Genomic DNA, 24,650 nt, shown 5'->3' on the forward strand with positions numbered 1-24,650 from the left:
GAGAGAGAGAGAGAGAGAGAGAGAGAGAGGTTAAGGCCTACCATAAAATGGAGAGAGAGAGAAAGGTTAAGGCCTACCATAAAATGGAGAGAGAGAGAAAGGTTAAGGCCTACCATAATATGGAGAGAGAGAGGTTAAGGCCTACCATAAAATGGAGAGAGAGAGAGAGGTTAAGGCCTACCATAATATGGAGAGAGAGAGAGAGGTTAAGGCCTACCATAAAATGGAGAGAGAGAGGTTAAGGCCTACCATAATATGGAGAGAGAGAGTAAGGTTAAGGCCTACCATAAAATGGAGAGAGAGAGGTTAAGGCCTTTCATAATATGGAGAGAGGGAGAGAGAGAGAGGTTAAGGCCTACCATAAAATGGAGAGAGAGAGAGAGAGAGGTTAAGGCCTACCATAATATGGAGAGAGAGAGTAAGGTTAAGGCCTACCATAATATGGAGAGAGAGAGAGAGAGGTTAAGGCCTACCATAAAATGGAGAGAGAGAGAAAGGTTAAGGCCTACCATAATATGGAGAGAGAGAGGTTAAGGCCTACCATAAAATGGAGAGAGAGAGAGAGAGAGGTTAAGGCCTACCATAATATGGAGAGAGAGAGAGAGGTTAAGGCCTACCATAAAATGGAGAGAGAGAGGTTAAGGCCTACCATAATATGGAGAGAGAGAGTAAGGTTAAGGCCTACCATAAAATGGAGAGAGAGAGGTTAAGGCCTTTCATAATATGGAGAGAGGGAGAGAGAGAGAGGTTAAGGCCTACCATAAAATGGAGAGAGAGAGAAAGGTTAAGGCCTACCATAATATGGAGAGAGAGAGAGAGAGGTTAAGGCCTACCATAAAATGGAGAGAGAGAGAAAGGTTAAGGCCTACCATAATATGGAGAGAGAGAGAGAGAGAGGTTAAGGCCTACCATAAAATGGAGAGAGAGAGAGAGAGGTTAAGGCCTACCATAATATGGAGAGAGAGGGAGAGGTTAAGGCCTACCATAAAATGGAGAGAGAGAGGTTAAGGACTACCATAATATGGAGAGAGAGAGAGGTTAAGGCCTACCATAAAATGGAGAGAGAGAGGTTAAGATCTACCATAATATGGAGAGAGAGAGAGAGAGAGGTTAAGGCCTACCATAATATGGTGAGAGAGAGAGAGAGGTTAAGGTCTACCATAGTATGGAGAGAGAGAGAAAGATTAAGGCCTACCATAATATGGTGAGAGAGAGAGAAAGGTTAAGGTCTACCATAGTATGGAGAGAGAGAGAGAGTAAGGTTAAGGCCTACCATAATATGGAGAGAGAGAGAGAGGGTAAGGTTAAGGCCTACCATAATATGGTGAGAGAGAGAGAAAGGTTAAGGTCTACCATAGTATGGAGAGAGAGAGAGAGTAAGGTTAAGGCCTACCATAATATGGAGAGAGAGAGAGAGAGTAAGGTTAAGGTCTACCATAGTATGGAGAGAGTATGGTTAAGGCCTACCATAATATGGAGAGAGAGAGAGAGAGAGAGAGAGAGAGAGAGAGTAAGGTTAAGGCCTACCGTAATATGGAGAGAGAAAGAAAGGTTAAGGTCTACCATAGTATGGAGAGAGAGAGAGAGAGTAAGGTTAAGGCCTACCATAATATGGTGAGAGAGAGAGAAAGGTTAAGGTCTACCATAGTATGGAGAGAGAGAGAGAGAGAGAGAGAGTAAGGTTAAGGCCTACCATAATATGGAGAGAGAGAGAGAAAGAGAGAGTAAGGTTAAGGCCTACCGTAATATGGAGAGAGTAAGGTTAAGGCCTACCATAATTTGGAGAGAGAGAGAGAGAGAGTAAGGTTAAGGCCTACCGTAATATGGAGAGAGTAAGGTTAAGGCCTACCATAATATGGAGAGAGAGAGAGAGAGAGAGTAAGGTTAAGGCCTACCGTAATATGGAGAGAGTAAGGTTAAGGTCTACCATAGTATGGAGAGAGAGAGAGAGAGTATGGTTAAGGCCTACCATAATATGGTGAGAGAGAGAGAAAGGTTAAGGTCTACCATAGTATGGAGAGAGAGAGAGAGTAAGGTTAAGGCCTACCATAATATGGAGAGAGAGAGAGAGTAAGGTTAAGGCCTACCATAATATGGCGAGAGAGAGAGAGAGTAAGGTTAAGGCCTACCGTAATATGGAGAGAGTAAGGTTAAGGGCTACCATAGAGAGAGAGCGCAAGAGAATACCCGAGGCTAGTTCTAACAGCATAGTGTTTATTGAACAGCAGCCATGATGATCATACGCTAGTTTCATGATCCAGTGAAGGAAAACGGTGGCTATAATTAGCTTATCTTGACCTGCCAAGCTAAGATCTGTGTCAATGTGAATCTCAGAATGTAGATGGCTAGAACATAGAATATAAGTGGTTGCCATGAACAACTGTCACATTTGCATACAGCACTATGAAGTGTTACTGCTCTATTTAGACAAGTATTTGGAAGAAATACGGAGCAAACTTATACATATGATTTATGAAGAAATAAAGTGAATTTATGTTCTTTACCCTCAGTAAATAAAGTGAATTTATGTTCTTTATCCTCAGTAAATAAAGTGAATTTGCTGCTTCTGATAATCATGAAGTTATCCTAGGATGTAATCAAACATATCTACTGTTGTCTAGTAGTTATTCTATATTTTGGCCTTTAATAATTGTACGACGCAAACCATAAAGTTTATAATAACCAAATAAATTGGCGGCCTGTCCTTGATGTCATGCGTGTAATTGGGGTGATCTACAGTGCATTCGTAAAGTATTCAGACCCCTTGACGGTTTCCACATTTTGTTACGTTACAGCTTTATTCTAAAATTAAATAAAAAAAAATAAAAAAAATCCTCATCAATCTACACACAGTACCTCATAATGACAAACGAAAACAGGAATACCTTATTTACATTAAGTATCCAGACCCTTTGCTATGAGACTCGAAATTGAAAGTCTGAATACTTATGTAAATGTGATAATTCAGTTGTTGTTTTTTTGTCATTATGGGGTATTGTGTGTAGATTTATGAGGGAAAAAAACATTTAATCAATTTTGATAAAAGCTGTAATGTAACAAAATCTTGAAAAAGTGAAGGGTTCTGAATACTTTCCGAATGCACTGTATAACATTTGAGTTTCTTGTTAACAAAACCAAGAAATCATAGGTTTCCTGCACTTTAAAAAGCAGCTATTGTTGCAGAAAACTTGTAAATCTGATTTCACTTACTGTGACGTGCTGCTGAAGCTAATAAAAGAGCAAAACCAGAGTGTTGCACGGCCAGGTTTACCCAATTTGTTGCCTGAATGGCTTTTGAAAGGAGTCCCAGTTTGTACAAAGGGAGCCTCCTTTTTGTTTGGTTTCCCATCTGTGTCATCTGGTGGTCTGTGAAGGGGTCTGTTAGGGGGTGTCGGGGTGGTGGGGGATGTGTGGGCGTGTGGGTGGGTTACAGGGTGCTCCTCTGCGTGGAGGCCAGTTGTTTTATAGACTGTGTGGAGTGGTGCAGGGAGTTCATCAGTGAGCTGCTCTATTGTGCTCCAACACAGCTGACACGTGTGAAGTGACTCCAGCATATTGACAGATCATTTCCATTGATGAAACTAGAGGAACCGCCTCGTTTCAGACAGTGATTTATAACCCAGGATTACAGAACCCAGCTTCACCATCCTCTCAATGACAGCAGGGGAGACTCATGTTCCACATTCACCCAGTAGCACCCAACTCATAGACAACTTTTTAAGATTATACGTTACAAGTTAAAAACAGTTGTAGCAACTCAATAACCTAGGTCTGATATCCATCAGATATCCATATCCCAAAATTATTTGTGTAAAAACGGAATTTGTTGACCCTGTGTTGGCCACCCTATTGCTGCTAGCCCCAGCCCCAGTCACCTTACTGCTCAGCCACATGTAAGACACATTTCCACGCCTCCATGTTATGCTGCTGTCGTCCTCTCTACGAGAGGGGGGACGAGGGGGGAGGAGGGAGGGAGGGAGGGAGGCTCACAAATGCTAGACAAAGATGGCAGCAGAGACATTTTGTCAACTCTGATTAGTTCTGCTTGTGGTGAGCAGTGCGGAATATTAGCCTGTTAACACACACACACACACACACACACACTCACACTCGCACAGACGGAAAGAAAGGTACAATCAAATCACTCCCTACTCTTCTCCTTCCCAAATACTGAGACAGAGGACCATATGGGGCCGGAAGTTAATTGCTTATTTTACACGCTAATTAACAATGATCAAACTGCATTATGGGGAAGGTGTGCCCCAGACATCTGACCAAGTTTAAGCAATCATTCTCACATTTAAATACTCCAATAGCCAGAGATATTCCAAAATGAAAAGCTTATAATGTCCAATGACTGGTGTGTTGTGTGTATTTGAATAGTTCATTGGGGTTCGGCTAGGTGTGTTTGTTGTTTGGGTGATGTGAGATGGTTACTGTATGTGTCAGTGTCACATCTACCTCACCTCGGAAGCATCAGACATCAGGACGGTCTTTCTGTGTGTCTGTCAGACTGCCTGGTATCTGTCAGCTCTTATCGGGTCTCTATATCCTCGCCCCTTGGCTGGGCTTGCATGCTTAGTGCTCTGTCCTCCCGCTGGGATATCTTCTATTGACTTCATAAAACTAGTCATCTCTCTGACTTCTATTAGAGCAAAACAAGAGATCGGCTGAAGCCTACGGACATCAGGCTGACCCATGAACCCGTCCTGATCCAGGAGGCGGAGGAGAAGAGGAGGGGATGAAGAGGTGTAGGGGAGGAGGAGGAGGGTATGGGGAGGAGGAGGGTATGAGGAGGAGGAGGAGGGGATGAAGAGGGGGAGGAGGAGGAGGTTCTGCTGACATGCAGGTTCCTGCTTCCAGGCGTTCACCTGATCTACACTCAACAAAAATATAAAAGCAACATTCAACAATTTCAACAATTTTACTGAGTTACAGTTCAAATAAGGAAATCAGTCAATTGAAATGAATTCATTAGGCCCTAATCTATGGATTTCACGTGACTGGGCAGGGGCGCAGCCATAGGTCGGCCTTGGAGGGCATAGGTGTTAAGATGCGCGGTTTGGTGGGTCATGTTTTGGAGGACGCATGACTCGACCTCCACCTCCCGAGCCCGTTGGAGAGTTGCAGCGATGATACAAGATCGAAAATTGGTAGAAAAAAGTGGTAAAAGAAATAAAAATGATTACTCCTCAGTTTCATCCGCTGTCTGGGTGGCTGGTCTCAGACGACCCCGCAGGTGAAGAAGACGGATGTGGAGGACCTGGGCTTGCACGGTTACACATGGTCTGCGTTTCTCTAAAACGACGTTGGAGGTGTTTTATGGTACAGAAATGAACATGTAATTCTCTGCCAAACAGCTCTGGTGGACATTCCTGCAGTCAGCATAACAATTGCTCGCTCCCTCAAAACTTGAGACATCTGTGGCATTGTGTTGTGTGACAAAACAGCACATTTTAGAGAGGCCTTTTATTGTCCCCAGCACAAGGTGCACCATGCTGTTTAATCAGCTTCTTGATATGCCACACGTGTCAGGTGGATGGATTATCTTGGCAAAGGAGAAATGTTCACTAACAGGGATGTAAACAAATTTGATTGACTTATTCAGTCCAGCTCTGGAATTGGGGATGAGGAGGAGAGGAAGAGCAGATGACAAGAGGAGGGGATGATGGTGGATGATGTAGACAAAGGGAGCTAGCGGAGCTGATTTGGTTTGAAAATAAAAAACTGCAGAACTGTTAAATTCAATTGATTGGACATGCTTTGGAAGGGACACTCATGTCTATAATAGCTCCCACAGTTGACACCATCCCTACAGTGAAGCATGGTGGTTGCAGCATCATGCTGTAGAGATATGTTTCAGCGACAGGGACTGGGAGACTAGTCAGGATCGAGGGAAAGATGAATGGAGCAAAGTACAGAGAGATCCTTTATGAAAACCTGCTCCGGAGCGCACAGGACAATGACCCTAAGTACACAGCCAAGACAAAGCAGAAGTGGCATCAATACAAGTCTCTGAATGTCCTTGAGTGGCCCAGCCAGAGTCCGGACTTGCACCCGATTGAACATCTCTGGAGAGAACTGAAAATAGCTGTGCAGCGACACTCCCCATCCAACCTGACAGAGCTTGACAGGATCTGCAGAGAAGAATGGGAGAAACTCCCCAAATACAGGTGTGCCAAGTTTGTAGTGTCATACACAAGAAGACCCGAGGCTGAAATATAAGGTCTGAGTACAAACATTTCTAAAAAACAGTTTTTGCTTTGTCATTATGGTGTGTTTTGTGTAGATTGATGAGGAGGGAAAAAACTATTTAATCCATTTTAAAATAAGTATGTAACGTAACAAAATTTGCAAAAAGTGAAGGGGTCTGAATACTTACCAAATGCACTGAGTGTACAAGACATGCTATTTCCATGATATAGACTGACCAGGTTAATACAGGGGAAAGCTATGATCCCTTATTGATGTCACTTGTTAAATCCACTTCAGTCAGTGTTGATGAAGGGGAGGAGACAGGTTAAAGAAGGATTTTAAAGTCTTGAGACAATTGAGACATGTGTGTGTGCCATTCAGAGGGTGAGTGGGCAAAACAAAAGATTTAAGTGTCTTTGAACAGGGTATGGTAGTAGGTGCCAGGTGCACCAGTTTGAGTGTGCCAAGAACTGCAACGCTGCTGGGTTTTTCACCCCCAACAGTTTCCAGTGTGTATCAAGAATGGTCCTCCAGCCAACTTGACCCAACTGTGGGAGGCATTGGAGTCAACATGGGCCAGCATCCCTGTGGAAAGCTTTTGACACCTTGTTAGAGTCCGTGACCCAAAAAATTGAGACTGTTCTGAGGGCAAAAGAAGGTGCAGCTCAATATTAGGAAGGTGTTCCTAATGCTTTGTACACTCAGTGTGGGGAGGGGGTGGTATTGACACGTCTAACAAAGGAGATTTGTGGTTTACAGAAGCTGTCATATGATAGGTCAAGTAGAGAGACAGTCAGTTAGCTGTAATATGATCCGATATGATGTCCTGTGCAGCACTAGGCTCAGTAATGACTGACTGACTGGAGAAGCTGCCAGTGACTGACTGAGGTTAGGGACTGGGAGTTGAGAGGTTGAGGGCTGAGAGAAGGTGCTCGGAGGCTGAGTGTTGGGGAGTTAAGATGTTTGGGATTGAGAGGCTGGGAGGCTAGGGGTTGAATGAGAGGCTGGACGTCTGGGAGTTGAGTGAGAGCCTGGGAGGCTAGGGGTTGAGAAGCTCGGAGGCTGGGGATATAGAGGATGAGAGGTTGGGAGGCTGGGAGGTTGAGGGTAAGGGGCTGGGAGGCTGAATGAGAGGCTGAGTGGCTGAGAGTTGAGTGTCTTGTCTTGACGCCTGCCTCAGCGTTCCACAGCTCCCCTTGATCACGTCTGGCTGCCTCTCTCTCATCTCAGATACAGTCTGTTGGGAAAAGCTACCTTTCCCTCTCATTTTCTCCCTAATTTACACATTTAAGATATTTTTGTTAGCTTATTTGCAATTCTCTTTTTTTCTGACTGAGCCTCTCTCTACCAGCTGCCATCTCTTTCTCTCTGTCACACACACACATACACACATACACACACACACACACACCCAAACACTGTCTCTCTCTTTCACAGTGGTGTTCTCTTTTTCCCTGTGTTTGCCTCCAGGCTGTGAGCTAATTTCAGGTTCTATAGTTGTGCTGTGTTGTACACCTGTCTGCTATTAATGCTCCCAGTGCTGCCATTCTCCTCTTAATGAGATGTTAGTGTAATTATTGTCATTATGGTATGTTCCATTATGACGGTGATTGATGTTGTTGTTATGGGAGTAGTTCTCTATAATTATAGGAGAGCTGGTGAGAAGCTCCTCACTCAATGATTGGTCATTTAGACACAATGACACAGGGTGTAGTAGAAGTGAACTCAGGCTGTGTACGAACGTCTACCTTTGGCCATTGGCCCATTCGTATTATGCCCTTTAGCCAAAGCCATATTCCTTATATAATGAACTACTTTTGACCAGAGACCTATTCCCTATGTAGTGCACCTATGGCCTCTGGCCAAAAGTATAGTACTATAGTAGTACTGGAGAGAGACTTAGAATAGCCCTTAGTCTCTCCTGTGCTTCTGTCCAGTGTAGAGTTGTTCTGGGCTGTAAAGAGGAGAGCAGAGCTGCACTGACTGGTCAGTAGTAAAAAGCAGTATACAGACTGGTCAGTACAGTGAAGGGTAGCATACAGACTGGTCAGTACAGTGAATGGTAGCATACAGACTGGTCAGTACAGTGAAGGGTAGCATACAGACTGGTCAGTACAGTGAATGGTAGCATACAGACTGGTCAGTACAGTGAATGGTAGCATACAGACTGGTCAGTACAGTGAATGGTAGCCTGCCTGTAGTCGTTTTAAGACCATTACAACAGTGAAAAGAAACAAAATGGTCTGTTCTGGGCTTTGTCTCTGTCAGTCAGTCACCATGCAGCTCCCCGCCTGGGAAACTCACGTCTCTCTGCCTCTGATGGAGAACGGTTCGTTTAGCCTATTCCGTTTTCGCGAATATCTGGTTGGGTTTTTTAAAGAACTTTCTTTGGGAGTCTTATTGTTACGACGGGCGGCAAAATACTTGGAGGAATGCTGAAAGATTAAAATCAGAGTTGAATGAAGGATGTTGAAGTTCTCCTCCAAGCGATTCGCAATCCAATTAAGATTTTAATAAGGGTCATGGTGAGGTCCTTCACGCTGCAGGGGTGGGGGAATGAGGGGGCGGGGGTGGTACTGGGGCTTTAGCATGGGGTGAGGGGTGTAGGATGGGGCTGGAGCTGGGGAGATGTTAGGGTGAGATAGGGCTGGAGTGAAGGATACTGGGCTGGGGTGTACCATAGGTGCTGGAGTGAAGGATATTGGGCTGGGGTGTACCATAGGGGCTGGAGTGAAGGATATTGGGCTGGGGTGTACCATAGGGGCTGGAGTGAAGGATATTGGGCTGGGGCTGGGATATATTGGGATAGACTGGAGGCTAATGGAAAATTCATAAATCACTAAATTGCGAATGGTGAACAGGTGCTTTTAAGGGTCATAATTGTTTTATCTTTCATCTCAGCATATACAGCAGAAGGAGAAGAGAGAAGCGTACAGGTCTAGTGTCTGGAGGGACATATTGTTGTTGGTGGTAGCAGGTCTTTCAGAGGAGCTGGGAGGGGAACAGAAGAGGGCCTGGACGTGGTGCTGCTGGTGGTGGTGGCAGCAGGTCTTTCAGAGGAGCTGGGAGGGGAACAGAAGAGGGTCTGGACGTGGTGCTGCTGGTGGTGGTGGCAGCAGGTCTTTCAGAGGAGCTGGGAGGGGAACAGAAGAGGGTCTGGACGTGGGGCTGCTGGTGGTGGTGGCAGCAGGTCTTTCAGAGGAGCTGGGAGGGGAACAGAAGAGGGTCTGGACGTGGTGGTGCTGGTGGTGGTGGCAGCAAGTCTTTCAGAGGAGCTGGGAGGGGAACAGAAGAGGGCCTGGACGTGGTGGTGCTGGTGGTGGTGGCAGCAAGTCTTTCAGAGGAGCTGGGAGGGGAACAGAAGAGGGTCTGGACGTGGGGCTGCTGGTGGTGGTGGCAGCAGGTCTTTCAGAGGAGCTGGGAGGGGAACAGAAGAGGGTCTGGACGTGGTGGTGGTGGCGGGACTTTGAGGGCCACCTTCCATGCTGGGGGCTTTTAGTGTCTGACAGGCATTTAACTCCACACAACCTGCTTCTCAAGTGGCTCCGTTTGGGCCCTCAGCAATCCTGTTAGTAGCTACAATTACAATTCATGGCTCCCAGAGAGACTTTGAACAGCCAAAGAGAGCAGAGAGGCACCGAGACTGTAGACCCTTCAGTTTAGTGGAAACTCTGAGGGTGCACACGCACACATACACATACACATGTACACAAACACACACACACACACTCACACTACAACAGATCTTTAGAACAAGTCGAAGTTGAATAATATAATTATAATATAATGACAAGATTTTATTTTATTTTATGGACATAATTACTCCACCTTTCTCGTGAGCAATAAAATAAATGAATGCATTTCTTTATGCACATGGTTGCTATTAGTTGTATGAATGTGTGTCTTCATGGAGTTGAAGGTGCTTGTCATTTGTGTAAAGTTCAGGTGTAGGTGTGTGTTTTACGTCCTCCTTTATCAAGCCTGTCATCAGGTTTCATCAAGCGTGCAAACAATAACTTTTTGTGCTGTGAGGGTATTGAATGCCAGAGCACATTCAAACACTTTCAAAAGCAGGGAGAAGAAAGGCTGGGCATGATGCTTAATAGGTGCTTTAGTAATTTCTCCGTTTTCATAGTTAATCCCTTCTGAAAAGCCTGGGAGAAGAAAGGCTCCAAATGGCCCTCAGTATTAATTTGATATGACTCCTTTACAATACTGGCTGGGGCTCCCTCTCTCCTCTCTCTCCAGCAGGCACATTCTTTCATCAGCACAGCCTTGGAAGTTCAGCCTAAATGTTTCATGAAACCTCGGCTGTAAGCCTCTTTGGTATTCTGTCTTCATAATGCTACTTTAAGACTATTATTACTGTACGTTACAGACAGAGGAACACAGTGAAACTGCTTGTCTTTTGTCTGACTCAGATTAATATGGGACAATTAGGAGAGCTGTTGTATTAACCACACATCCTTATATTATATGATATTACACATCCTTGTTTTATGTTATATTATAATGCATAATACCACATCCTATATAAACCTATTTCACTGAATTATATTTCAAAATAAATAGTCATGAATTAATTTAACTGAAAATGAATTTCTGATATTTAGTGTCAAATATCAACTATCCAACAAAGGATAGAACAGAGGTGCGTTCAACAAGGGAAATAGTTTGCAAATGTTGGCTAACATTAACTAACATATTCCATTTGTTTTGTGTAAGCAGTGACCGTTAGCTAACAGATAGTGCGGTGAACATCTGTTTCGGGTCGAAAACAAATGATCAAGTGGCCATGTAGACTTTCTACTATATTCCGAAGGGATTAGCTAAATCATTTTCAGTTTGAATATTGTCTCTAAAAAGCCACATTAATCCTTACAAAAAGTAGCTGTTTGATGTTTCACCGTAACATTTTGGAATGTTCATTCAAATCGTTCAACTGAAATTGTTACTCTGGAAACATGTTAGCTGCAAACAGAAGCCTTATTGAACTCACCTCAGCATTTTTTTACCATTCAAAATCAAGACTTGACATTTCCAGAATAGAACATAGAAACAGTTGAAATATAAAGCATGAGAAAAATGAGTTTGTTTGGTTTTTGTCTTGATTTTTTTTTAAAGACATTGATGTTTGTCTTCCCACATATACTATTACTGTTATTATTGTATTATAATCTACTATTCAGTCCCACATCAACTTCCCTAATAAATCACAGTCTAGCTCGCTGAGACCTGAGTCTCCCTCAGTGGAACCAAAACAGATAAAGGGTTAGGAACAAGACCTCTGAATCACCACTGTCACTAGAATATTTACAGATAACAAATCATCATCATCAGTATCTGGCGCCATATTCATATTCTGGTAAGAAAGATGCAAGATTACAATGAAACTTTGTAATGTTGTTGTCATACAGGGACACAGGGTCCCTCTTCAATGAATCACTGTCTCCCCATGAGGGTTCCATGGGGTTTCTGAAATCCTTTTTGGTGTGTTCTCTCTTTCTCTATAGGGCGTGGTCAAAAGTAGTGCATTAAATAGGTAATAGGGGTCTCAGGGAGAGAGAGGGAGGGGGGAGAGAGAGAGAGGTAAATCCAGTGTTAGAGAAATATTCTCTACTGATCAGAAATCTCACTGAGAGGATTGTCAGTTTACTTTCTTTTACTATGTTTCCTTAATTAAAAATAAGATCTGTCCTTCATGTCTTTTCCTTCATGTGTGTCTGCAGGTCATTGACCCTGATAAAAACAGCTTGCATTAATATGCTTTAATCCAGTGTAATTAGTCAAATTACAGCACGCCACACAGCTTGTCAGGCCTGTCGGTTTTGGCATGAAGGCAACATGGCCTGCTGGAGTCCCTCTGGACAGCACACAGTGCAGGCCAGTACAACAGGCCAGTCTACCCTCCATCTCCCCTTCCTCACAAAGCCATGACACAAAGACAAAGAGAGGGGGAGGCTCTCTCTCTCGCTCCACCCATTCACACCTCCTCTAGTCGTCCCCCGTAGCCTAAGGGTGTCCGTCTGCCTGTCTAACTGCCTGTTTGTCTGTCCCCCATTAGTATCACAATTATATAGGGATGTCTGTTATGGTGATTGTGAGCCTGGGATTCAAAAAGTCAGGGTAATTCATTCAGCTGTGTCCTCTCCTCCTACGTACAGTAGCTATGTGTGTGTGTTCCCGAGCGAGAGTAAGACGTGTGCTGGTGAGCGCTAGCTACTGAGCAGGCTACACGCTGGGATACAAGACATTTCCACATGGCGTGGGATTAGCTCGGGTAAAAAGATTTAAACTGTATAATTACAAGAGGATCAAGTCCAAATGATCCAGTGCAGTCAACAAGCCAGATTAACGTCCTGTTCTGAGCGCTGCTCCCAGCCTGGAGGGTTAGCCTCTCATTAACATACGTTTACACACTCAGCTCTGCCGTCCTGAGCAGCCTGTAGATAACAACCTGATCTACCTTTAACGCATCCCACAGCCCTTTTCAGCCCTCCGCCCGCAGGCCTCCACAGCCCTTTTCAGCCCTCCGCCCGCAGGCCTCCACAGCCCTTTTCAGCCCTCTGCCCGCAGGCCTCCACAGCCCTTTTCAGCCCTCTGCCCGCAGGCCTCCACAGCCCTCCTCAGCCCTCTGCCCGCAGGCCTCCACAGCCCTCCTCAGCCCTCTGCCCGCAGGCCTCCACAGCCCTCCTCAGCCCTCTGCCCGCGGGCCTCCATAGCCCTCCACAGCCCTCCGCCCGCAGGCCTCCACAGCCCTCCTCAGCCCTCTGCCCGCAGGCCTCCACAGCCCTCCTCAGCCCTCCGGCTGCAAGCCTCCACAGCTTGTTGTACTGTTGACACTGACACATCAGTCAGGCTAATTCCGCTTTACGCCTGAAAAAATGATGCTCCAGATTCCGACTGCATACCGGAGGTGTCACCCCCCATAATCCTCAAAGAGCGCCCGGCGGAAAGGGAGGTTGTGTGTTTTACAGATGATATACCGTGAACGACACAGAGAATTATACGAGTGGAGACAAATCTGTAACATAGTATTAAGAGATTTCCAGTGAATAGCAGGGATAAAGGAGTAATGGATGAGGCTGTCGTTATTACCTCTGTGTAGAGGGGAGCGCTGGAGCAAAGGTAGAAAGATTAATTGAGGACGAGTGAGGCGCTCATTGCTCATCAGACCTTCTAGTCTAACCGCTTGCTCTTTCTCTCCTTCTCTTCCGCTGTCTCTCCTCCTCTTCATCCTTGTCTCTTTCCCTCTCCTGCTCTAGCCCTCTTTCCCTCTCTTCCTCTCCATCCCTGTTTCTTTCCTGGTTTTCCTCTCCAGCTTGGTCTTTTTCCCTCTTCCTCTCCATCCATGTGTCTTTCTCTCTTCTCCTCTTCATCCCTGTGTCTTTCTCTCTCTCCCTCCATGTCGCTGTGCGCCTCCACCCTTCCACATAAAGAAGCGCGATGTGGGATGGATATAAGCCCTAGTTTGGTGGCAGCCTTCAGCTTGGTGCACTGAGTGAGCAGCACCCAGAGGAGAGGAGCAGACCAAGGCGATTTCAGTCATCTTATGGTTGACAAGCCTGAATAAGTCCCATTAGTGAAGTCCTGCTGAAAGAGTCCAATACCAAATGACTGCAACCCTTCACTCTAGTCTAGCTTCTTAGTGTAGGCCATCTGAAGCTGGGCCATGTATCAGATGGAAGGCATGCTTTGTATGCTGTGTATGTGGATGTTGTGTATCTAAGAAAGTGTTACCTACATTAACTATCATATGACAGAGTGGTTTTGTCTCATTTTCTTAAAGTGCATAATTAAAGTGATTATTTCTTGGAAATGTATTTGAAATGTGTAAAATATCCCTTCTGGGCCGATTTCACAGAAACAGATTAAGCATAGACCAATGTTTTATTATGGTATTTTCTTGCTGTGTGTATGTTTTGTGACTACTGTACTGGTGATGCAGACTAGGGTTAAGGTATCCCCCCCTCTTTTTCTCTGTCAGAATGTTTTAGACACACAGCACCCGCTACTCAACCCCGTCTGGTAACGTGTGTGAAATACGGTGACGTGACATAAACATTATCAGTGATCTGGCAGCCAGCAGCAGCGGCCTGATGTGATGTATATTCATCCTTTTATCCCAGTGGTCCCAGAGCATCAGCTCCCTGCTACCGTTACGAGCCTCGCTCGCTACCACTAGCCAGCACCGTGTCATCTCTCCACACTCCAACCACCACACAAATGGATACTGACACAGATTATGCAAATCTGTAACTTATTTTCCCCAATACCTGTTTCAGGAGCCTGGTACTTTATTGAAGTTGAGATATGGGACTGTGAGAGGGAACCGAGCGCTTTGCCTCCTAACTATAATCTCAGAGAGTTTGAACGTTTCCCTATTTCCAACCTCATAAGTCATAACAGTTGTCATGGCGAGGGAAGATCAGATGGAAGGCATGCTTTGATATTTAGGAAGACTTCAGCATCAATCTGAAAGGGACCCAGTGGGGATTATAGTTGCAGTAAAAGGTCGGTTTGTGACAGGCATCGGTCATAGAGCTCAGATGTGTCTCCTCTCATTTACTTAACGGAACATAGCAATACTTTCTTTATGGATTAGTCCGCAATAGAAATGTTCAGATCACCCCCCCCCCCCCCCCCCCTAGTATGAAACACTGTTGTTTTTTCAGTATAAAACCTACAGTATATAACCTGTTTTTAAGTGATTGGTTTGTTTTTAGGTTCCTTGTCAGTTGGTTTGATCCTGATGGTCTGTTGAATGGCCTCTTGTTGTTTCCCACCCCATGCTGTCTACACCGCACAACCACACACACACACACACACACACACACACACACACACACACACACACACACACACACACACACACACACACACACACACACACACACACACACACACCAATATAATGGATGAGAAATTAGATGCATATTCCAGAGCTGCTTGACACGTGTCGACACACAAAATTAGATTTGTTTCCTTTGTTTTGAAATGAGGGTTGAGAGGCCTAGTGCCTGTGTTGCCTAGCAATTAATTTAAAGAAGGAAGAGATGAATACATTCCTGACAGGATGGCGAGCAGAAAGCAGAGTGGAATAGTTTCACTATACCAGGATGCCTAGTAGAAAGCGGAACAAGTCACACATGGTAAAATAAGTTGTGACATTTGTTGATTAGGGCTGTGGTGTCTCTCATTTTACTTAGGATAACGTACTGCACTTTTCACTATCAACACATGTAAAACTCTAACATATCTACACCCATTATAAATCTATATACAACTACACTAAACAAAAATATAAACAGCACATGTAAAGTCTTGGTCTCATGTTTCATGAGCTGAAATAAAAGATCCCAGAAATGTTCCATATGCACAGAACGCTTATTTCTCTAAAAAGTTATGTACAAATTTGTTTGCATCCCTGTTAGTGAGCATTTATCCTTTTTTCCAAAATAATCCATCCACCTGACACGTGTGGCATATCAAGAAGCTGATTAAACAGCATGATCATTACACAGGTACACCTTGTGCTGGAGACAATATAAGGCCACTCTAAAATGTGCAGTTTTGTCACACAACATATTGCCATAGATGTCTCAAGTTTTGAGGGAGCATGCAATTGGCATGCTGACTGCAGTAATGTCCACCAGAGCTATTGCCAGAGAATTGAATGTTAATTTCTCTACCATAAGCCGCCTCTGACGTCATTTTAGAGAATTTGGCAGTATGTCCAACCGGCCTCAACCGCAGCTGTAGCCACGCCAGTCCAGGACTTCCAGATCCGGCTTCTTCACCTGTCTGAGACCAACCACCCGGACAGCTGATAAAACTGTGGGTTTGCACGACCGAAGAATTTCTGTACCAACTGTCAGAAACCGTCTCAGGAAGCACATCTGCGTGCTTGTTGTCCTCAGGTTTTAACCTGACTGCTGTTCGGCATCGTAACCAACTTCCACTGGCACGCTGGAGAAGTGTGCTCTTCACGGATGAATCCTGGTTTCAACTGTACTGGGCAGATGACAGACAGCATGTATGGCATCGTGTGGGCGAATGGTTTGCTGATGTCAACGTTGTGAACAGAGTGCCCCATGGTGGCGATGGGGTTACGGTATGGGCAGACAATCTACGGAAAATGAACCCAATTGCATTTTATCGATGGCAATTTTAATTCACAGAGATACCGTGACGAGATCCTGAGGCCCATTGTCGTGCCATTCATCCGCCGCCATCACCTCATGTTTCAGCATGATAATGCACGGCCCCATGTCGCAACGATCTGTACACAATTCCTGGAAGCTGAAAATGTCCCAGTTCTTCCATGGCCTGGATACTCACCAGACATGTCACCCATTAAGCATGTTGGGATGCTCTGGATTGACCTATACGATAGCGTGTTCCAGTTCCTGCCAATATCGCACAGCCAGTGAATAGGAGTGGGACAGCATTCCACAGGCCACAATCAACAGCCTGATCAACTGTATGAAAATGAGATATGTCGCGCTGCATGAGGCAAATGGTGGTCACATCAGATACTGACTGGTTTTCTGATCCACGCCATACCTTTCTTTTTAAGGTATCTGTGACCAACAGATGCATATCTGTATTCCCAGTAATGTGAAATCCATAGATTAGGGCCTAATTTAATTTATTTAAATTAACCAATTTCCTTGTATGAACTGTAACTCAGTAAAATCTTTCAAATTGTTGCATGATGTTTATATTTTTGTTCAGTGTACTGTATATCTACGATAATGGTAAATTATAGTATTTACACGTTTTTCCTTATCTGATGTCCAGTGCTTAGTCCCTATATGCTTCTGTGCACCTTGTCATGGACCCATAATACAGTGCCTTCAGGAAGTATTCACGTCCCTTGGCTTTTTCCACATTTTGTTGTTACAGCCTGAATTCAAAATGGATTAAATTGAGATTTTGTGTCATTGGTCTACACACAATAACCCATAATGACAAAGTGGATTTGTTTTTCTTCTAAATATAAGCAGACATTGAATATCCCTTGATCTCGCTCGCTCTCGCTCTCTCTCTCTCTCCTGGGCTGTGGATCCGGCAGTGTCGAGGCTTTCCATTAGAAGCCTATTAGCTGTGATAGGGGAGAACACAGAGGATCTACTATGATCGCAGGTTGTCACTAGTCCCCTCTCCTTTATAACTGTGTCAGTCATGCTGGCTTGGGGCTTGACTCAATCATCTTATTATGGCCCCATCTCAGTAGAACTAACTGACACACTCACACGCACTTATTAATGTCAGTCACATTGACATAAATAAATACTATAAATGCATACTGTTCAATAAGGCTGGACAGTACGGGGTTAACGTCAGACACAGCGTAGGACAATACCGGGTAAATGCTGAATAATTGCTAAAAGGACCAATGAACAAAACTTAGACCGCCCGCTGCTTGGGACTTCTACGTCTATGTGATGTTTTCTACTGTATGTTATTCCATGTGACCTTCAGCCTAAGCACTGCTGTCACCGATGTCTCTCCTCATTTCAGCTGTCACAATGTTTCTCCACACTGATGTGATGTTCCACAGGCTCAGTGCAGCTATCCGCCCTCTGTCACATCACACAAGGACAGGAAACAAAAGACAGAAACGTTCAATTGCATTATGGTCATTATAGGAGAGGTATGATCTCCACCCAGCTAGTAGAGCAGCACACACGCACCATGGGATCTTAATGTGTGTGAGGTGGGGGGCTGGGGGGGCTGCATGGAAACAAAAGGCTGGGCTTGTCTGCCTCCAGCCCCTCCCCATCCGTCCCCCTGTAGTGTGACAGCCTGTGAGCAGAGCAGGGGAGGTGATGAGGCGGGTAGTGGGGTGGGCAAGGGGGGAGTAGGGGTGGGTAAGGGGGGAGAAGGGGTGGATCTGGAGGGGCCTGGTCCTCCTCGGTCATCCTTCGTGGTGGTGGGCTGATTAGATTGGGGCCGAAGTCTCCAGCTGGCAGGCACACACACACACACACACACACACACACACACACACACACACACACACACACACACACACACACACACACACACACACACACACACACACACACACACACACACACACACACACACACACACACACACACAGGCAAGACTGTCTGGGGTCTGGCTGACTGGCTGGCTGGCCGGCTGGCTGTGTCCCCAGCGCTCGTCAGCTCTGACACCTTTGACAGCTTCAGCAAACAGGTTCATTAAATGGCATTTCTTACAGCTGCTTCTCTCTCTGGGCTTTGTCAAGCCTCCAGTCTGCAGGGGCCCCTCGCTGCTTGTTGGTTTAAGTCAAGGCTTTGTTGTTTTGACATAATGTTTTGATGTGGGCTGTTTGAAGCGGAGGCTTTTTAGCCTGTGTTTTGTTGCTGGTGCGGTCTCTGGCCTGCACTGTCTGTCTTTAACCCTATGGCCTGGCCTGGCCTGCATGCTCTCTGTTCCCAGTTACAGCAACATACAAAAGGAACCAGGAAGGGGTAATACATCAGTTTACAGTTTACAATTGGCTCATTCATCCCCCTCCTCTCCCCTGTAACTATTCCCCAGGTCGTTGCTGCAAATGAGAACGTGTTCTCAGTCAACTTACCTGGTAAAATAACGGATAAATAAATAAAAATCCATGTAGACACAGCCACTTCAGTAGTTTTTAATGTAAGGTTGATCAGGCCATGCATTATAATAGTATTCTCTTGTAATTTCTGCATATTCCACATCTTTCTTCATCTTGATCTGTTGACAATCTCTCCATTCATCTATCTTTCCCTCTCTCTACCACTCCTTCTCTCCATCTCTCTCCACCTCTCCCTTTCTCCACCCCCCCATCTTTCCATCTCTCCCCCATCTCTCCACCTCTCCCTTTCTCCATCTCCCCCATCTCTCCACCTCTTCCTTTCTCCATCTCCCCCATCTCTCCACCTCTCCCTTTCTCCATCTCCCCCATCTCTCCACCTCTCCCTTTCTCCATCTCCCCCATCTCTCCACCTCTCTCCATCTCCCCCATTTCTCCACCTCTCCCTTTCTCCATCTCCCCCATCTCTCCCTTTCTCCATCTCCTCCCATCTCTCCACCTCCACCTTTCTCCATCTCCCCCATCTCTCCACCTCTCTCCATCTCCCCCATTTCTCCACCTCTCCCTTTCTCCATCTCCCCCATCTCTCCCTTTCTCCATCTCCTCCCATCTCTCCACCTCCACCTTTCTCCATCTCCCCCATCTCTCCACCTCCACCTTTCTCCATCTCCCCCATCTCTCCACCTCTCTCCATCTCCCCCATTTCTCCACCTCTCCCTTTCTCCATCTCCCCCATCTCTCCCTTTCTCCATCTCCTCCCATCTCTCCACCTCTCCCTCTCTCCATCTTTCCTCTCATCCTCCTCAGCTGCTCCCTACTACAAATGTTCTCTGAGCAGGCATTCTGTCTCTATGACAACTGTTAGAGCCTGGGATGGCTGATTTGTCAACCTGGGGCAGCACAGGAAGGAGAAGTAGAGATTCCACCACCCCTCCCCCAACCTCTCCCTCCCTCGCACCCTCCACTTTTCACTCCCTCGCTCCCTAAAACCTGCCACCTTCTGCCCTTCACTCCACTTCTCTCCATCTAATCCACTTCTAATTGAGCTCCAGAGACTTTGATGTGGCAGGGAGGTCGAGCCACAGCTATTCCAGGGAGAAATGAATGCACCGCTGCCTCTCTCCTCGCCTCTTCTCCCCTCTCCTCTCCTCTTCCTGTCCTCTCCTCCTCTACTCCTGCTTGTCACTGTTTTAAATGAGCATTAGCATTGGACCTAACCTCCCCAGCCCAACATCTCACTCTGCCTCCCTCCCTAGTTCCCCCCCTGGACTGTCAGTCAGGCTCGAGCTACATCCCCTCTCTGTGTGTTGTGTTTCACCTGTTCTCTCTCGCACCCCGCCCTGGGTGGTTCTCATGTCTCTGTCTGTGTCCTGCTACACTGATAGGATGGGAATGTGTGTGATTGTAACCTGGGGAGACTAGGCCGCACCAAGTGCTCAGACAGTGTTGGAAGGGGGGAAGGACGGAGAGAGGGAGGTGTGTTAGGGGGATTTTTTTCACCTGTCACGGAGGCCTCTCTTAAACTCCCTCGGTAGACCTGCTGTCCCAGAGGTGCTGCACACTAATGATCCCTCTCTCCTCATCCCCCTCTCTTCTCTCTTTTGCTCACCCCCATCCTCTCCTTTCCTCTCCCCTCTCCTCTCTGGCTCTCCTCTTTTTGTGTTGGTATTGATGTGTGTAACCCAGAGGCCTTTTCCTCCTGTTTTTTACACCCTGGTTGCGTGTTGCAAACCACCTGAAATAGGTGTTAAAGACAGAGGTGAATCTGGGAAATAGAATGTTTAGAGACAATGGAAGTCTACAACCTAGTTGCAAAAGTCTACAACCTGTGTTTGTCACAATGTAAACCCTTTGTCTGGTCTCTTTTTCCTCCTGTTCCTCTCCTCTCCTCCCCTCCCTTCCCCTCCTCTTTTCCTCTCCTCTCTGCAGGTCCTGGCGTACTCAGAGGGTCTGCATGGTAAATGGATGTTCAGTGAGATCAGAGCGGTCTTCTCCAGGCGATACCTGCTCCAGAACACTGGCCTGGAGGTCTTCATGGCCAACAGGAGTAAGCATCCCACACACTCACTACGTCCCAAATGTCACCCTATTCCCTATATAGTACACTACTTTGGACCAGAGCCCATAGTCCACTACATAGAGAATAGTGTGCCGTTTCGTATACAGCCACACTCTGGTCTCAGATGTGTCCTGTTTGCATTCTGATGATGATATATAATAAACTGCTTCTCTTAACCACTTTAATATAGAATTAATACAGTTTTGTTATCTCGCCTTCCAGCGTCAGTGATGTTTAACTTCCCAGACCAGGCCACAGTGAAGAAGGTGGTCTACAGTCTACCCAGGGTCGGAGTGGGAACCAGCTATGGCCTACCACAAGCCAGGTAAAACACACACACACACACACACACACACACACACACACACACACACACACACACACACACACACACACACACACACACACACACTTAAATCTTTAGCTCATGAAACATTTGGTTTCGTATTTGGCCTTTGCAATACTAGCTCCAGAGTAGTATTATGTAGTGCATTGTGTCCATACTATTTAGCAGAGTGTGTATTTTTAGTCTCCCCATCTACCTCCTTTGTGTGGTGGAGAGTGGAACCGTCCCTGTCAGCGGCTGACCCTGCCTACAGCAGAGACATTTTTGTACTGTTTCAGAGGTCCACACAAAACATGACATAATACAGAACATTAATAGACAAGAACAGCTTAACCTGTCTAGGATGAGTGTGCCGCTAGCGGCACTCCCCCCCCACCCCCACTGAAAAACCAGTGCCGCGAAATTCAAAAAAAATATTTTTTAAAAATATTTAACTTTCACACATTAAAGTCCAATACAGCTAATGAAAGACACAGATCTTGTGAATCCAGTCAACATGTCCGATTTTTTAAATGTTTTACAGGGAAGACACAATATGTAAAGATGTACATCTATTACCTAAAAACACATTAGCATAATCCATCATCTTTTATTTGTCCACCAACACCAGTAGCTATCACCAATTCGGCTAAACTAAGATATTTATAGCCCCTAACCAAGAAAAAAACTCATCAGATGACAGTCTGATAACATATTTATGGTATGGGATAGGTTTTGTTAGAAAAAAGTGCATATTTCAGGTAGATGGCATAGGTTACAATTGCACCCACCGTCACAAATGGACTAGAATAATTACTATGAGCAACGTGTTTACCTACTTACTAATCATCAAACATTTCGTAAAAATACACAGCATACACTAATCGAAAGACACAGATCCTGTGAATACAGACAATATTTCAGATTTTCTAAGTGTCTTACAGCGAAAACACAATAAATCGTTATATTAGCATAGCACATAGCACATAGCAGCCCAGCATTGATTCTAGCCAAAGTGGGCGATAACGTCAACATCGCCAAAAATATATTAATTTTTTCACTAACCTTCTCAGAATTCTTCAGATGACAGTCCTGTAACATCATATTACACAATCCATATAGAGTTTGATCGAAAATGTTTATATTTAGCCACCAAAATCATGGTTAGACAATGTGAAATGTAGCTCAGCTGGTCAGAAAATGTCCTTGCGCCACTTAGACAGTGATCTACTCTTATACATAAATACTCATAAACGTGACTAAAAAATATAGGGTGGACAGGGATTGATAGACAATTTAATTCTTAATACAATTGCGGAATTACATTTTTTAATTTATCCTTACTTTTCAATACAGTTTGCGCCAAGCGAAGCTACGTCAAAAAACATGGCGTCCTAAGCCACTAAAATTTTTCGACAGAAACACGATTTATCATAATAAAAATGTCCTACTTTGAGCTGTTCTTCCATCAGTATCTTGGGCAAAGGATCCTTTCTTGGGAGTAATCGTCTTTTGGTGGAAAGCTGTCCTCTTGCCATGTGGAAATGCCAACTGCGTTCGGGATGAACTGAAAGCGTGCCCAGCTATTCACAGCGTTAAAGAAATAAATGTCCCAAAATCGCACTAAACGGATATAAATTGCTATAAAACGCTTTAAATTAACTACCTTATGATGTTTTTAACTCCTATAACGAGTAAAAACATGACCGGAAAAATATAACAGGCTAAACTAACGCTTGGAAAAATAGCAGGTCGATGTCCTCCACGCGCATTACGCAGCTGCAAAGGAGCTCCTACCTACAGGGTTTTTTTATTTGTAGGGCCTGTGAACGCGCAATCGACCCCATTGAAATCGTCATCACGTAAAGGCATCCAGGGGAAGACGTAAGCAGTGTCCGTATAGTCATAGCAAAAACAGTGCCCTTTTAACTGACTCCAGAACAGTGGCCAAAATTTCTGAAATCTGACTCCATGTCAGGGAAATTGCTGTAGAATGGGCTCTGTTCCACTTAGAGACAAAATTTCAACTCCTATAGAAACTATAGACTGTTTTCTATCCAATAATAATAATAATATGCATATTGTACGATCAAGGATTTTGTGGGAAGCCGTTTCAAAAATTACACGATTAGCATAAATAGTCTCAACAGCGCCCCCATCCTCAACAGGTTAAGGACAGAACTACATCAATTTTAAAAAGGCACACGTAGCCTACATATCAATACATAAACAAAAACTATCTAGGTCAAACAGGGGAGAGGCGTTGTGTTGTGAGGTGTTGCTTTATCTGTTTTTTTTAACCAGGTTTGCTGTTTATTTGAGAAATATGAGATGGAACAGAGTTCCATGCAATAATGGCTCTACATAATACTGTACGCTTTCTTGAATTTGTTCTGGATTTGGGGACTATGAAAAGACCCCTGGTGGCATGTCTGGTGGGGTAAGTGTGTGTGTGTCAGAGCTGTGTGTAAATTGATTATGCAAATAATTTTGACTTTTCAACACATTAATGTTTCTTATTAAAAGAACAAGTGATGCAGTCAGTCATAGTATTTATATCAGCCCTCTGATTACAATGAAGAGCAAGACGTGCCGCTCTGTTCTGGGCCAGCTGCAGCGTAACTAGGTCTTTCCTTGCAGCACTCAACCACACGCCAAACAAAACTAGAGCCTGCAGGACTTTTTGGAGTGTGGTGTCAAAAAAAGCAGAGCATCTCTTTACTACAGAAAGACCTCTTCCCCTCTTTACAACCAATGAATCTATATGTTCTGACCATAACAGTTTACAATCTAAGGTAACACCAAGTAATTTAGTCTTCTCAGATTGTTCTTTTGTATGATCTCTTATACACAATTTTAGGCCCAACTTTTGGAACTTTCCTGAATATAGCCACCATATTGTGATCATTGCATCTGATGGGTACAGATACAGCTTTAGAACAAAGTTCTACAGTATTAGTAGAAATGTGATCAATACATATGGATGATCTTATTCCTGTAGTGTTTGTAAACACCCTGGTAGGTTGGTTATTAACCTGAACAAGATTACAGGCACTGGTTACAGTGAGACGCTTCCTCTTGAGTGGACAGCTTGAAAACCAGTCAATATTCAGGTCCCCAAGAAAGTAGACCTCTCTGTTTACATCACATACACTATCAAGCATTTCACAGATATTATTTAGATACTGACTGTCAGCACTTGGTGGCCTCTAGCAACACCCCTAAAGAAAAGGCTTTAGATGTGTCAAGTTAACCTGCAACCACAACACTTCAATAACACTTGACATGAGATCTTCTCTAAGAATTAGAGGGATATGGCTCTGAATATATAGAGCAACACCTCTCCCGTAAGCATTTCTGTCTCTCCTACAGATGTTATAGCCTTGTATATGCTGTGTCATCAAATGAATTATCTATGTGAGTCTCAGAAATTGCTAATATACAAATGTTATCTGATGTTAGCAAGTTATTCATTTCATGATCCTTATTTC

At 44.8% G+C, this 24,650-nt stretch overlaps 1 protein-coding gene across 4 annotated transcripts in view; it reads left to right on the forward strand.

Annotated features, from left to right (window-relative positions):
- Positions 1 to 24,650, forward strand: part of LOC129832130 (neurobeachin-like) — a 319,438-nt gene that overhangs the window by 225,866 nt on the left and 68,922 nt on the right. For all 4 annotated transcript variants that reach the window (XM_055895922.1, XM_055895923.1, XM_055895924.1 and 1 more), the window contains 2 exons: positions 20,705 to 20,822; positions 21,057 to 21,159. In XM_055895922.1, the coding sequence (XP_055751897.1) occupies positions 20,705 to 20,822; positions 21,057 to 21,159 (221 nt within the window). The remainder of the gene's footprint in view (positions 1 to 20,704; positions 20,823 to 21,056; positions 21,160 to 24,650) is intronic.

Source organism: Salvelinus fontinalis, chromosome 33 (genome assembly GCF_029448725.1).
Source record: "Salvelinus fontinalis isolate EN_2023a chromosome 33, ASM2944872v1, whole genome shotgun sequence".
Lineage (NCBI taxonomy): Eukaryota > Metazoa > Chordata > Actinopteri > Salmoniformes > Salmonidae > Salvelinus > Salvelinus fontinalis.